At 34.8% G+C, this 16,685-nt stretch overlaps 1 protein-coding gene across 1 annotated transcript in view; it reads right to left on the bottom strand.

The window, feature by feature from the left end:
- ORC5 (origin recognition complex subunit 5) overlaps nt 1-16,685 on the bottom strand; it is a 94,870-nt gene that overhangs the window by 57,397 nt on the left and 20,788 nt on the right. The window contains exons 6-10 of the mRNA XM_036758580.1: nt 12,541-12,671; nt 9,660-9,708; nt 9,451-9,541; nt 4,944-4,996; nt 1,882-1,994 (exon numbers count right to left, since the gene is read on the bottom strand). Of these exons, the coding sequence (XP_036614475.1) occupies nt 1,882-1,994; nt 4,944-4,996; nt 9,451-9,541; nt 9,660-9,708; nt 12,541-12,671 (437 nt within the window). The remainder of the gene's footprint in view (nt 1-1,881; nt 1,995-4,943; nt 4,997-9,450; nt 9,542-9,659; nt 9,709-12,540; nt 12,672-16,685) is intronic.

Genomic DNA, 16,685 nt, shown 5'->3' with positions numbered 1-16,685 from the left:
CTCAAGTCCTCCCACTTCAAGCCAATGTTTTATTTCCACTATATTACAATGCCTGTACTTTACATTTTCTAAATTTGTAATATCACTGGAGTAAGGAATTCCCATTAAGGAAATTGCCTCTACAATGCAGAAAGGCAAAATTTCTACAATTTATAGTTTGAGAGAGATGCCTGGGGCATTGAAAGGTTAAATGACTTTCCAGGAATAAGCCAGTATGTATTAGAGGGTGGATTTGAAGTAAGGTCTTTCTGACTGAGGCTGGCCCTCTATCAAGTACAGTGTAGTAGAACTTCACTTAAAACCACTTATTTTTCTAAACATCTGTGGAATCTTTTTTTTTTTAGTTTTTTTTGGGGGGGGGCAGGGCAATTGGGGTTAAGTGACTTGCCCAAGGTCACACAGCTAGTAAATGTGTCACTTGTCTGAGGCCGGATTTGAACTCTGGTCCTCCTGACTCCAGGGCCAGTGCTCTACTCACTGCGCCACCTAGCTGCACCTGTCATCTGTGGAATCTTAAGGCATAATTCTAATTTTTCTAAAATTTTCATGAATATAATGAGGGTAAATTGGAGCCAGAGGACTAAATGATTTATAACTTATTTTCTAAAGTAATATTCTCCAAAACTCTCCCTATGCACTACTACTAACCTGACAAACATTTCTGGTGACCTTCACCATCTCTGTTTCATTATTCTCCTAACTCTGATTTAAACATTCAGCTATAGGATCTAGGGACTACACAGAGGCTACATGAAAAGAAAAGAAAAATAGAAAAAGGAAAAGAGTTAAATTTGGCAACAATTGTGTTTTAACCCTGAATATGACAGTTTATAGTGAGATAGAAAGTTAACCTATGTAACTCAATTTTATTTTATGTACCTATTTATTTATGGGCCCTAGTAAAATTCTACTACAGCCCACTCCCTGGGGCTCAAATAGAAAAAAAAAAATTAAGGAACAATCCATATAATTTTTCCCCAATATAATTTTAGTATTATTTATTTACATACCCCAAAATGCCTTACACAATAGCTGAGATGGATGGCAAGACCACAGATGTGTTGATAGTTCCAATGAAACTATTCTGAAATTCTTTTAGTACAGAATGGACATGGTATTGCTTTCTTTATATTCCATTGAAAAATAATTTTATCATAATCTCACGATAAAACTGGTAAATATTACTGAGATTATGAAAGAATATAACTTTTGACTGACACTATCCTTCCCAAGAGATTCTCTTTCTCAATTTACAATTTAGTTTCATGTTTGAATTTTATTATGAAAATTAAAGCTATTTTCAATTCCTTCCCAGAGGACAGATTGTCTAGGCTTCATAATAAATCCAGATCTTCCAACTAAATATTCTTCAGTTAAAAGAATGACTTTAATGCTAAATCAAAGATGCATGTTTTTCTTTCTAGAAGAAAAGAGTCTCAAAATGGGATATTTTAGTTTATTATTTTAGCAGGAAAAAAAAATAAGAGTTATGGTTCATATTTCACAAGATACAGGATATATTATAGGAAGAATTTCACTGAGGCAAAAGAGCCAGGAAAACAGCTTACTGCACTTGAGAAGCTTCTGATTTGATTTACAAAAAATTCTGAGTTAATACATTACTTGCTTACTTACCTCCCAGAGTTTACCTGGCTTCTGTATAATGCAACAAAATTCCAGATTGTAACCTCAATGCAAAAATGTTCATAGGAAAGGACCAAAATATATATAGTATCTATTACTCTATTATCTTCATTCAACTCTACCTCTCTTAAGAATTTATGGTTTTTGCAAAAGTATTTAATTCCATTAACATACTTGTAATCTTCAGAAGAAAAAAAAACAGCCCAAAGAAAAGTATAGGAAGCACATAGAAATTACCTTTAGGAAAAATCTTTTATCTGTTCTCGTTGGATTGTATGAAGCCAAGTATGCAGCAATTAGAATAAATTTGGAGTAATATGGAAGTTCTACATGAGCATGTGCAGATAGACCTATAGAAAATATTTTTATAAAGCTATTAATAATAAAACAGGTCACTGACATAGCACTATGCAGTAAACGAAGTCTTTTTCTTACCACAACCCCATGTGTTTGGTAGTACAAGTGTCAGATTCACTGACTCAGAGATGGAAAGGTCCTTGGAAGTCAATTTACCCAACTTATACATGAGCAAGAACCTTCCTAAAGACTGGTAATACAACTCTGGTTTGAAGACCGTCAGCAACAGAGAATCTATTACAGCTCTAAAGAGACCACACCAGTTTTGGATAACTTGGGAATTCTTTCCTTATGCTGAACCTCTCTGCATCCACTGGTTTCAGTGCTACCATCTAGTGTCCAGTAAAATGTGTACTCTCTCTTCATTGTTATGACTCTTCATATACCTGAAAACAGCTATCATTCCCCCTCCAAGCCTTTTCTTCTCTTGGCTAAAGAACCCCAATTTCTTCAATGAAATGTATGGGTGGCATGGTTTAAAGTTCTCTTTTATTATCTTGGTCAATTTAACCTAACATCATGTCTTGAATATCTGTTTCAAAACTCACATTCTTAGAAGGTAGCATTGATTTCAATAATCAATTGTGCAGCTAGTAAGGAATTTTAAATGACACTAGAATTCCATAGGGGAGGGGAGGAGATGGTCAACAGAGGCAGCATGGTAGGGTGGATGGCCCTAAAACTTAGGAAGAGCTGAGTTTAAGTTCAGCCTCCTACACACATCAGCCATGTGACTTTGGGCAAGTCACTTGAAACTCTCAGTGCTCTAGGCAACTTTCTAGGGACTACAAACAGTAAGAAGGTGAAAACATGCACTGGTACAGGGAGTTTGGTCATCTAAAACATCTGTTGGCCAGTGAAATCTTCTAGGTTCAGTGTTTTTCCCTTCAGCAGGCAGTTTTTCTTGGGAGAATAACAATGTAAGATAAAAAAAGTAAAAAATTCTTTGCATTTAAAAATATTACTCCTGTTTAAATCAACAAGATCTGAGTTTCATTTTTTAAAAAAATTATGAAAATGAAAAAAAATCAATTTTAGGACCCCAATTATTATCACAAAACTGTAGACTTGGTGGAGAAGGAGGTTATGCTTTATTTTTTTAACTTCTGCTCCACAGTACTGCAAGTCACTCAACTTTTGGAGAAAACTGAATAAAAATTGACAAAATTTTCATTTTTTTTACAAATACGCATGAAATGTGTTGTTTAGACTATCACTTGACTACTAAAATGACAATAGAAAATAATATTCTTCTACTCATACCGAATTCTTGATCACTTGATTAATTTTAAACTAATTCTGAAAAGAAATTTGATTTTTTTGGAAAGAAAATATTATTTTAAGTGCATTATTGCCTATTTTCGCTAGTGACTACTATTTGCTTTCTTTAGGGTAGCTAGATGAACCGAAGTAAACTGTAATATATACAATATTGTATTCTTAACCATCACCATAGAAAAACATTTCTGCTCTGACAGAAATTATTTTTACAAATATATTTTCAATTAGCCAACAAACAATTATTACCTACTTTTCTTCAAGTTAAATATGGATGTCAGTCATTCAACCAGTATTTATTAAGTGCCACCTACATGCCCTTAATAGAAAGGCAAAAAACAAATCCTGCTCTCAAAGAACTCACAGTCTAATGGGAGAGACAGCTATGTACCACAAAATATATACAAGAAGGTACTAGCATTAATGGAGATTGGGATAAGGGCTATTTCTCTCACAGATAGCTATTTCTCTCATAGATAGCAATTTCCAAAGGGTCTGGATTGCAACAGCATTTTTAATAAGAAGTGAAAACACATGTTTAAAATATAAAGTAAATTGTAAAACACTATCAGGTATAATAAAATAAGATTTTAGGTAATACTGACTTTGTACTTTTTAGTGTTAATGAAAACTAGCAGAAATGGCCTCAGGCTACATACAACACCTAAACAGTGTGTTCAATTGTTTAAATTAAATGTGTGTCAAATTAAGTTTGTTCAACTGTTTAAATTAAAGAGGGCAAACCCTACCCAAATGATAACTTTAGCCTTAGCTGGTAAAGCCTGTATGTCCTGCTGATGTGTAAAAACAGTACTTGAAAGTGACAAGGCACTTATTTGTTCATTAAATCATAACCACTGGGTTTTGACAACAATTAATTTTAGTTTAAATAAACAACACCAACTGCCAAAAATCATCCCATCTAGACACCTAAGAGATTTATCTCAAGTTGCATAAAGAATCATTTTCTAAAATAATCAACATGAAATTTTAGTCAATTTTGTTGACTGGGAGTATGGTATAGCAGGATTGTCAGGAAAATAACAGATTAAGGTGACTGTTCAGACTCACTTCAATAATGGGTTTCATGAACATCTTTATGTAAAATATGGACTCTGACATGAGTGTTTTTCAGGAGTATTCATCTACTGAGAAGGTGAAGTTAAAATCTAACAAAATAAGGCATTAGTAGAACAAAGTGCTATACTGAGTTATACCTCTATCAAAAAAAAAAATTCATTATGACTACATACTTTATTGCCAAAAGAGAAAAGTCCTCCTACCCTGCTTCCAACATTATATGTCAAGGGTAGGAAAACTATCTTCTGACATTTCAGTACATTTCCACTCCACCACGGTCTATTCAACACTCAGCAAAGTGCTTGGCACAAAGTAAGTACTTAATAAATGCTTACTGCCTCTTTCTGTTCTCCACAGCTTCCCCTTGGGGAGCACCAACACATGGTTCAGTATGTGTCAGTGAAAAATGCAAGCATCATAACAGCTAGGTTCCAAAAGCCTGGCAGTTAGCAGCAAAGCCACTGAATAAAAATGAAGGAAAGTAGAATTTCATGGCCAGAATCTTTTCTCAAATAATTCACTGAGGTACCTCAATAGCAGCAAAAGTACATTAACCAACCATCCCACTATAATGTTTTTGATACCTTTCAATTGTCCCATTTCTGTGTCATCTTGCTGTAATTTTTCCCATTGTGAACTAAAAGTTCAAGAAAAGAATATAATAAATTAGCTCAATGTACTTGAAAAGTGATCCTTAGGAAAATTGTAAATTTCCAGAGTATTACAGATGAATACAATTCTATGAAGAAGATTTTTAAATATATTATATAACCAGTTTTATAAGCTTCACATTAAAAAATGACCTAGGTAACTTTATAAGTCACACTTTGCTTTTGACTCAAAATTTATATTAATTCAACTTAACAGATGTTTATTAAACTACTATTCCTATATGTGAGGAATGCTGGGTATTAGGGATATTATCTGGCTTCCTCACCACTATTTACAAAAATAAAAACAAATCTCTATCTCAAAAGACAAAGATTTACCACCACAAAGGACAATCAAAAGAATGCCCTGCAGGCTTCTCAAATCATTTTTTAAAAAGTGTTTAAATTATTATTGCTATTATTATCATGAAGAGTTTGCATTTATATAGCACTTCAGGGTGTGCAAATATCATTAACATTTGATGTTCCCAATAACTTGTTAAGTCCTTCTTATCCCCATCTTCCATGACTTTCTCAGCACACAGTATGCAAATATCCTAGCAGGATTCTAATATAGGTCGTTTTCTTGATTTCAAACTCAGCTATCCACTAAACCAGGTGCCAAACTTGTAGCTCATGTAGGACCCAAAACAGATTACAACATAACTAGGAAATATTTAACAAGATAATAAAATACAAAATACAGAGAATGTAAAAATTTGTGATTTCTAAGTTAATATATGGCCCACAGGGATTCACTTCTATTTGTGTTTAACAACAATGCACTAAATAATGCTTCCTTTATCAAGACATCTGCAGATAATGATGTAGTGAATTCTTCATTTCTTGAGAAGGAGGAAAGCAACATGATAGACTGGAAAGAGCACTGAATTTGGTCCTTGGTACCAAACCCTGGCTCTGCTATTTATTTCCCATGTGACCAGACAATTAACCCTTCTAGACCTTAGTTTTCTCAACAATGAAGAAGAGGGGGTTGAACTAGATGGCCCCTAAGGTCTCTTCCAGTTCCAGATCTATGATTCTCTAATACCAGTTTTCCTGATAACGTAAATTTTTAGGGGCAGACCGTATCAAAAGTAAGCAGTGAACGTAGGTACTTTTGTTTTGTCTCTGGTGTGAAGTGGGATTTTCCTTCTTTTTCGAGGGAGGGTAATTAATTTCTTCTTCCAAGTTTTGTTCTCCCTCCCTTTGGGTTTGAGTGAGCAGTTAGGTGGCACAATGGATAGAGAGCTGTGCCTGGTGTCAGGAAGACTCATCTTCCTGAGATCAAATCTGGCCTCAGACACTTACTAGCTGTGTGACCCTGAGCAAGTCACTTAACCCTGTTTGCCTCAGTTTCCTCAATCCATAAAACGAGTTGGAGAAGAAAATGGTAAACCACTCTACTATCTTTGCCAAGAAAACCCCAAATGAGGTCATGAAGGATCAGATGTGACTAAAAATTACTGAAGAGCAGCGGTTTGAGCAATATGTTTGTAGAGAATTGTCTACTCTATGATATTAATTTCTCTTCTATTTATTATTTTGATTTTTTTCGCTGATCTGCATTTTCTCTTTTCTTTTTTTTTTATTAATTTTGCTACTGGTTTTTTTTAAACTTTAATTTAAAAATTTTTTTTTAAATTTTACTAATTTTTGTTCTTAGCTTTATAATCTCTTTTAAAACTACAGCTTTGTTAGTTTTCTATTGTCTTTATGTGGAAACCCAATTCATTTATTTTCTCCTTTTCTTTCTTATTAATACAAGGCGACTCAGCTATATAAATCTGCTTCTAAAAACTGCTGTAACTGTATCCCATAGATTTTGATATTATTTCTGTCATTAGCTTTTTTAAATATTCTGCCCTTGTCTTCCTCTTTAATTCAAGCTTTAATATTATATTTTCCAGTTTCCATGTAATTTTATATATTTTGCTCATGTTATTTAATTAAATATTACTATTGTTTGAAAACAAAGCACATCTAAATTTCTACTATTTTGAAATTACGTGGTGCTCCTCTATACCCTATGTTATCAATTTTTGTGAATATTCTGGGTACGTGATTTAGTTTTCTCTACATAGTTGTTTTTTCCAATTTAATACAAGTTCAGATATGACTTCCTTATTAATTTAATTTTCCCATTAATATATTTTTGAAGTTCCTCATTATTATTGTTACATTTTGTCTATTTTGTCTCCTGAATTCAAATTTTACCTCCAGCTTATAAGCTACTTACAAGGGATGTAACCAAGGGCCACACACTTTAACTCAAACTCAGTATCTTCATCTGAAAAGGGGAATAACAAGGCCTATCTTATTCATGTCACAGGGTTGGTATGATGATCACAGGAGAAGCATGGGGCCTTGGGCGGGTATAGGAAAATGGGCGTTCACTTTGATTCAAGATAAATACCACAGTAAGAGAACCAAACATCTCTGAGGTGGCTCTAGGTATATTCAATCCAGTATAGCATGGTAGAAGGCTAGAGGTAAGGCAGCCTATCAACAATCCAAAATGTAGGGAAAGAAAATTGATGAATGACCCCATTTAGGCCAAAGAGAGGCAAAGGGTACTACTAGGTTTATAGGTGGTGAGGTTACCCTTTAGACTATAGGACTTGACTTGATTTTAACTACCCTTTAGCCTACAGTTCAGCACGGCTCTATAAGGCATACCTGTAGTAAACTCTTCTTTTTAAGGGGAAGTAACAAACATGAAAAAAATAAGTAGAAAATAAGATGTTTTGGAAAAAGATAAATGAGATAAAGTGATAATGAACATGACCAAAAAGAAAGGTGGTAGTATTAGTGAGAATTCTCACTAAGTTCATATAACAGTATGAATCTAGGATTTACTTCAGATGCCACACTGTCAGCTTCCTGAACAGTTTCATCAGCAATAGTTTGCAGCAGAACAGGCATATTAATGACCAGACCTTAGCCAGTTTATTTTGGCCCTGAATTCTTGTTTATCATTAATAGAATTTTACAGGGCTGGACAGGTATGAAGAATGAACAACAGCAAAACTCCCAAGAAGTTGTACATCATGGTAAATATGACTGAAAGTAAAGAGGACAAGAGAATTTATGGATTTACTGAGATAAAATCCAAAGTAATGTGGATTGACTACAAATGGCTGGAAAATCACAGCAATTATTAGATAAACCTAGGATAAAGCGTGAAGTTTTAGGGGCAAAAGTTATCACGCCAACTTAGCCTAGGAAGCAAAGACACAAAAAGCAACAGATACTCAGGATATAAATTTAGCTATTAATCAAAAGCCACATTTTACATGTCCTCTGGAGAAAGGTTACATACTTTGGCTATGCCTAAGCACACAGATTATATAGTAGCCACTAAGGATCATCTTTTTTTTTTTTAATAAGATCAGGTCAAACAAATAAATAAAAAAATACTATCAATAAAGCTCCACACCAGTATTTTTGGGAATATTTCTTCAGATAAATCATAGGGCTGTGTTTACTAGGAAAACAGATATATCTCAAAGTAGTTTATACAGTTCATCTTAATATACACTGCTATAGACAAATCAAACTTATCCATCTCAACCTGGTTAAATCTGAAATGCAAACACTTTTATCTAATTTTTCAGCTCAGACAGGACCAGCTGCTAGTAAATTTAAGTTCGTCAATGTGGCTTACCTTATTTTATTCCCTAAAATCACCTTAAAAGATTCAGAATTTCATTACAGTTGATCTAACATTAACATCTTTTTGCTCTTATAATAATTAAATTATGTCAGATAATAGTTTAAACTAATTTATTAAAACTAATGTGATGAGAACATTAATTGGTCACAGCACAGAGTATAAATTTCAAATAACATTTTCAGGCCACTTCTCCAAATAAAAGACCCAGTTTTTTTTTTAAACAATTTTAAGTGTAAAGAAACGTGTAAATATACCTCAAAATTTACTCATTTTCAAATTTTAAGATATCTTTTTGGGAAAGAAACGAATCTGAGAAAGACTTGGATAAAAAAGATTAAAGAAAAATTCCTAATTGTGGTTTTTACTACCTAGGTACTCTACAGCACATATCTATTTTAATATAAGAATAGCATATACTTTTCCTCTTGATTTATATAGGATATAGTGGGTTTGCTTTTTGTATCTAAAATGAAAATGTTTCAAGAGTATGAGAAGCAAAGCTGGTTTAAAAATATCCTCTAATTCCCCTGAATATCACATTTCTGTCCAATAATTTTTCAATAACTTACTTCACAACAAAATGCTAATTTTCAAGCCAGGAAAACAAGTAATAAACATGAAATGATTTCTATTTCTTTCCAGCAGGTTATAAATATTAGCTTTATCCTAATATGAAAGTGAATAAGAATGACATTTTAGCATAATAAATATCTAGATGATCGACACTGAATAATTCCAAGAACTTTGGCAAAAAGAGAACCTTACCTTGATATCTCCCTGAGATAAACAGTTTGCATGGCCTTTTTCAAATGAGGTTCAATATTTCTCCACAATTTACGGGTATCACGTTCATTAGCTGCATTGAAAAAAAAACACACAGACACACATACAACAAAAACCCAAACTTTAGTAACGTAAATCCTAGAAAACAGCTATACAAAAGTACGATTAAAATACAAATAAAAGACATTTACCTTCTCCTTTCACCACAGGTTCACAATATTTAGAAAAGTTAAGAGCTGCCTATATTAAAAAAAACAAAAGAAAAAGTTATTTCCAAATAGTTACCATTATATTGTGATGAATTTATTTTTTAAGGTAAAGGTATTTATTACTTTATTATAAAAAGTAGGGTGAAGAAAATTCATTAACTATAATAAAATTTTTTTAATGCTCAAGGAAATTTTTAACAAGCCAAATCCTGCTAGAAGATCGTTCCTTAGCTGTATAAGTAGTTTTAGGGAAAACAAGTACTTTCAGACTGTAGAATGATCTAGCACTTTGAAAAAGTGATTTACAAAACAGTTCTTCATAATCCTAAATATTGAACAACTTTGTAAAATCGATTACAGTAATATAATCCACAAAATTTATCAAATTAGCTGTGGTTAATTAATGGCTAATTAAAACCTTAATAAACATGGTTTCCATTTAAAACGAAAGGAATTTAAAAATTTCTTTAGTCAGATATGTCAAGTATGTGTAGTAATCCTTATTTGCTTCCAAGAATTTCACATTGAAATAATATGGCCTCTACATATCAATCAACCAATAAGCCTTTATCAAGTTCATACTACATGCCAGGAACTAGGGATATAAGGACAAATATGTGGAAATGCAACATGTTAATTAAATGTATGACTAACTGAATAAGATGAACTAGCACTAAAAATAAACATAACGAAACATATATTGACTCCATTTTTCCCATCGTACCTCAATAAAACATCCGGACTAAATTTTTAAAAGTACATATTTAGGTTAGAAAATGTTTCAACAACATCTAATGTTAATTTTCCCTTCAGAGGATTTCCCTAGAGCAACCCTGTCTAGGCTTTTTTATCTTTAGGTGTAAGAAATGGACTCATTAATAAGGAACTGCCTGAATGCAAGTAGTATCTGGTGAATTTCATTTTTTAAAAATTTTTTAATAATTAATTTATTTTTAGTTTTCAACATTCACTTCCACAAGATTTTGAGTTTTAAATTTTCTCCCCCTCTTTCTCCTCCCCCTTCCCCAAGATGGCATGCCATCTGATATAGGCTCTGCTTATACATTCATACTAAACATATTTTCACATTAGTAATGACGTAAAGAAGAATTAGAACAAAGAGGAAGAATCATGAGAAAGAAGGAACAAATCAAAAGAAAAAGAGAGCCAAAAGTATGCTTCCATCTGCATTCAGATGCCAAAGTTCTTTCTCTGGATGTGGATAGCATTTTCCACCCTGAGTCTTTGGGAGCTGTCTTAGATCCTTGCATTGCTGAGAAGAGCTAATTCTGTCAAAGTCAGTCATCACAGTGTGGCTGTTACTGTGTACAATATTCTCCTGGTTCTGCTCATTTCACTCAGCATCAGTTCATATACGTCTTTCCAAGCTTTTCTGAAGTCTGCCTGCTCATCATTTCTTATAGCATAATAGTATTCCATTACATTCATATACCACAACTTGTTCAGCCATTCCCCAATTGATGGGCATTCCATCAATTTCCAATTCTTTGTCACCACAAAAAGAACTTCTATAATTATTTTTATACATCTAGGTCCTTTTCCTGTCTTCATGATTTCTTTGGGATATAGCCTAGAAGTGGTATTGCCAGATCAAAGGGTATATATAGTTTTTTAGCCCTTTGGGTATAGTTCCAAATTGCTTTTCAGAATGCTTGGATCAGTTCATAATCTACCAACAATGCATTAGTGTTACAATTTTCCTGGATCTTCTTCAACATTTATCATTTTCATTTTATCATGTTAGTCAATCTGATAGGTATGACGTGGTACTTCAGAACTGTTTTGATTTGATTTGCATTTCTCAAATCAATAGTGTTTTAGAGCTTTTTTTCATGACTATAGATAGCTTTAATTTCTTCCTCTGAAAACTGCCTGTTGACTGGTGAATTTTAAAAAATGTTTCTTTAGTTGAAAGACCAGAAATGTGGCCTATAATTCACATATATCACTAATTACATAGTCCTATATATTTTGCTTCATGTAGCAGATTTCCCACTGCCCAGTAGGGTTCAACTGTCTAAACACATTTTTCAAAATTTTAAGTAACAATGTTTCATCTAAATCCCTCATACTAAAATCTAATTTCCTCTTTCACATTCAATGGAGACTGTTACACTACTCAGTATCACAGCCTAATAAGAATAATAGAATCTTAAGTTAGAAAAGACCTCAGAAGTCACCTGGGAGGGACTCCTGGAGTGGAGCCAAGATGACAAAGTAGAGAAAGCTGAGCTCTCCCAACACTGCCCTCCAAACAACTTTATAGTAACCCCTCAAACTGAACTCTGGAGAGTCAGGGCCTTCTACACAAAGCCTTTTCGCATTCCACCAACGACCAATACCCTCTCCTAACCACTTTGTATTATTTTATACTTACTCATACATTAATCTCTCTCTCTCTCTCTCTCTCTCTCTCTCTCTATATATATATATATATATACACACACATATATATGTGTACGTATGTGTGAGTATATATGGCACACATATGTGTGTGTATAAACATATATGTGTATGTACACACACCCACCCACCATTTCTTTATGTACAGGTCTCCCCCAAAGCACAGAAGTTCACTGAGGGGAGGGCCTATTTAATTTTGTCTTTATATTCCCAGAACCTTGCACAGTACCTTGCATATCATAGGCACTTAATATCTATTGGCTGACAACCTATGGGTCATAAGTTTTAGGCCACAAAAAAAAAGAGAGATATTTAAACCAGTGAGAATAATGTGATATGAAAATAAATTCTTAGCTCACGGACTATGTTATTTTCAATATTTTCTGGCAAAATAAAAGTAATTTCAAACAAACAAGAAAACAATTCCAAGATCACTCACCAGATGTCTGAGTTCTTTCAGGTCTCTGCAGACAGTGTAGAAAACACCAAGAAGAATGTTAATGTAGGCAGCATAGAAATCAGGTGAATACTCAGGAGGATAATCATGGGACAAAATCTTTTGAAGATGCCCTGGTCCATAAATACAAATTTGTTCTTAATGATTCATAAAGCATTTAAGACATGTATTTTTTAACACTTTATTACACCACTTTGAAACAATACACAAAGCCATAAAAAGTTGTAAGAATTGTAAAACCTTTAGAATAGGACAGCAACAGTAAATTTTGAAACCAAGGTGGTGGGTGGGATCATGGTAGGTGGAGCTATGTGTGTGCCTTAGTACTACAAAGTTTATTAAATGATAAGCATGATAAAAAATCAAGAAGAATTATTTTTTTAAATTTAAATTTATTTAACATATTTAGTTTTCAGCATTGATTTTCACAAGAGCTTGAATTACAAATTTTCTCCCCATTTCTACCCTCCCCCCCACTCCAAGATGGCGTATAATCTGGTTGCCCTGTTCCCCAGTCAGCCATCCCCTCTGTCACCCCACTCCCCACCCCTCCCCTTTTCCCTTCCTTTCTTGTAGGGCAAGATAAATTTCTACGCCCCATTGCCTGTGTATCTTATTTTCGAGTTGCATGCAAAAACTTTTTTTGTTTGTTTTTGAACATCTGTTTTTAAAACTTTGAGTTCCAAATTCTCTCCCCTCTTCCCTTCCCACCCACTCTCCCTAAGAAGTCAAGCAATTCAACATAGGCCACATGTGTATCATTATGTATAACCCTTCCACAATACTCATGTTGTGAAAGACTAACTATATTTTGCTCCTTCCCAACCCATCCCCCTTTATTGAACTTTCTCCCTTGACCCTGTCCCCTTTCCAAAGTGTTTGTTTTGGATTACCTCCACCCCCATCTGCCCTCCCCTCTATCAAACCCCCCCCTTTTTTTATCTTCTTCCCTCTTCTTTCCTGTGGGGTAAGATACCCAATTGGGTATGTATGTTATTCCCTCCTCAGGCCAAATCTGATGAGAGCAAGGTTCACTCATTCCAACCTCACCTGCCCTTTCCCCTCCTCCCACAGAACTGCTTCCTCTTGCCACCTTTATGAGAGATAATCCACCCCATTCTATCTCTCCCTATCTCCCTCTCTCAGTATGTTCTTCTCTCATCCCTTAATTTGATATTTCTTTTAGATATCTTCCCATCATCTTCAACTCACCCTGTGTCCTCTCTCTCTCTGTGTATATACATATATACATAGATACATACACATTCACTTATATATATACATAAACATGTATATGTATATATATGTGTATATATGTATATATATGTGTATATATGTATATATATATATATATATATATATATGCATATTCCCTTCAGGTACCCTAACACTGAGGTCTCATGAATTATACACACCATCTTTCCATGTAGGAATGTAAACAAAAGAGTTCCACTTTAGTAAGTCCCTTATGATTTCTCTTTCTTGTTTACCTTTTCATGCTTCTCTTGATTCTTGTGTTTGAAAGTCAAATTTTCTATTCAGTTCTGGTCTTTTCACTGAGAAAGCTTGAAAGTCCTCTATTTTATTGAAAATCCATATTTTTCCTTGGAGCATGATACTCAGTTTTGCTGGGTAGGTGATTCTAGGTTTTAATCCTAGCTCCATTGACCTCCAGAATATCGTATTCCAAGCCCTTCGATCTCTTAATGTAGAAGCTGCCAGATCTTGGGTTATTCTGATTGGGTTTCCATAATACTCAAATTGTTTCTTTCTGGTTGCTTGCAGTATTTTCTCCTTGATCTGGGAGCTCTGGAATTTGGTGACAATATTCCTAGGAGATTTCTTTTGGGGATCTATTTGAGGAGGTGATCGATGGACTCTTTCAATTTCTATTTTGCCCTGTGACTCTAGAATATCAGGGCAGTTCTCCTTGATAATTTCTTGAAAGATGATATCTAGGCTCTTTTTTTGATCATGGCTTTCAGGTAGTCCAATAATTTTTAAATTATCTCTCCTGGATCTATTTTCCAGGTCAGTGGTTTTTCCAGTGAGATATTTCACCTTGTCTTCCATTTTTTCATTCATTTGATTCTGTTTTATAATATCTTGATTTCTCATAAAGTCACTAGCTTCCACTTGCTCCAATCTCATTTTTAAGGTAGTATTTTCTTAGTGGTCTTTTGGACCTCCTTTTCCATTTGGCTAATTCTGCCTTTCAAGGCATTCTTCTCCTCATTGGCTTTTTGGAGCTCTTTTGCCATTTGAGTTAGTCTATTTTTTAAGGTGTTGTTTTCTTCAGTGTATTTTTCAGTATTTTTCTGGGTCTCCTTTAGCAAGTCATTGACTTGTTTTTCATGGTTTTCTCACATCCTTCTCATTTCTCTTCCCAATTTTTCCTCTACTTCTCTAACTTGCTTTTTCCAAATCCTTTTTGAGCTCTTCCATGGCCTGGGACCAGTTCATGTTTTTCTTGGAGGTTTCTGTTGTAGGCTCTTTGACTTTGTTAACTTCTTCTGTCTGTATGTTTTGGTCTTCTTTGTCACCAAAGAAAGAATCCAAAGTCTGAGACTGAATCTGGGTGCGTTTTCGCTGCCTGTCCATATTCCCAACCAACTAACTTGACCCTTGAGTTTTTCAGCGGGGTATGACTGTTTGTAGACTAAAGAGTTCCATGTTCCACGTTTGGGGGGGATGTGCCAGCTCTGCCACACCAACACTGCTCCTTCCCCAAGAATCCCCAACCCGGACTGGGCTTAGATCTTCAGCAGGCTGTGCACTCCTGCTCTGATCCACCACTTAATTCTTCCCACCAGGTGGGCCTGGGGCCAAACCATGAACTCCTTCCACTCCCGCAGCTTTTCCCACTAACCTTCTCTGCTGTCTTTGGTGTTTGTGGTTTGAGAAGTCTGGTAACTGCCGCAGCTCACTGATTCAGGGTGGTAGGGCACATTCCGCCTGGCTCCTGGTCTGGTTGGTCCGCTCACACTGGGTTCTGCTCTGCTCCACTCCCAGCTCCCAGCTCCGTGTGGGATAGACCTCACCCAGAGACCATCCAGGCTGTCCTGGACTGGAGCCCTACTTCCCTCTGCTGTTTTGTGGGTTCTGCCATTCTAGAATTGGTTCAGAGCCATATTTTATAGGTTTTTGGAGGGACTCGGCAGGGAGCTCACGCTAGTCCCTGCTTTCCAGCTGCCATCATGGCTCCGCCCCCATCGAAAAATTATTTCTAAAGTAGATCTCAAAGGCCTTATTTACTTAGGAAAGTAAGTAACTTAAAAATCTAAATGGATAAATTGGATGCAGGTCTATATTCAGGTTGAATATTCTATCATGTTAGGTACTCTAAGTAGACAATAATAACCAAACAAAAAAAAATGATCATCTGCTTTAAATTTTTCACAGAACAAAAGGAGTCCAAAATTCTAAATAAATCTACCAATTTTCAAAGATCTCATTCCTTACCTTTTTCTCCCTTCTCCCTTTTTAAAAAACATATTCTTCTTTCTCCCACATTAAGAGCCTTTTAATTCATTTCTCTCTACTCTACATTAATTCATCTCTCTCTACTCCTTTCTTACATGACGATAGAAATTTAGAAACAAAAGACACACGTTTTCTGGCTGTGGCCTTCTCATTCTTAATCTCTCTACTCCTAATCTTACATCTCTGCATCATTTGACACTATTAATCACACTCTTTTCAAAGGCATTTTCTCCTTTCTTGGTTTTAGTGAAACTACTTATTTCTTGTTGTCTCCTTAGCTGGCTGACAGCTCTTTATCAGTCTTCTTTGCTGAATCATCTTCTGTGTTATCCCCCTTAACCATGGGTTTCTACCAGTACTATATCCTAGGCTGCTGTGTTTTGTCTAAATACACTATCTCAGGGATCTCTTCAGGACCATTATCTTTACACAATGATTTTAGCTAACCACCCATTTGCTGAATCACTCCAACTACGTGTTCAAAAGCATCTCAAATATAACAGATCAAAAAAGAGAACCCCAAATTGCCAAATAACATTGAGAGCCAAGCTAGCAGTTTCATAATTTTACCCTGCAGTGCTCAGGATTCAGAGAATCCTCTCTAAAGGGATGTTAATTCCTTTAAAAAAAAAGGCACAATACAA

This window comes from Trichosurus vulpecula, chromosome 5 (assembly GCF_011100635.1).
Source record: "Trichosurus vulpecula isolate mTriVul1 chromosome 5, mTriVul1.pri, whole genome shotgun sequence".
Classification (NCBI taxonomy): Eukaryota; Metazoa; Chordata; class Mammalia; order Diprotodontia; family Phalangeridae; genus Trichosurus; species Trichosurus vulpecula.
The sequence above is the reverse complement of the archived record's forward strand: the minus strand, read 5'-3'. Positions and strand labels throughout refer to the sequence as shown.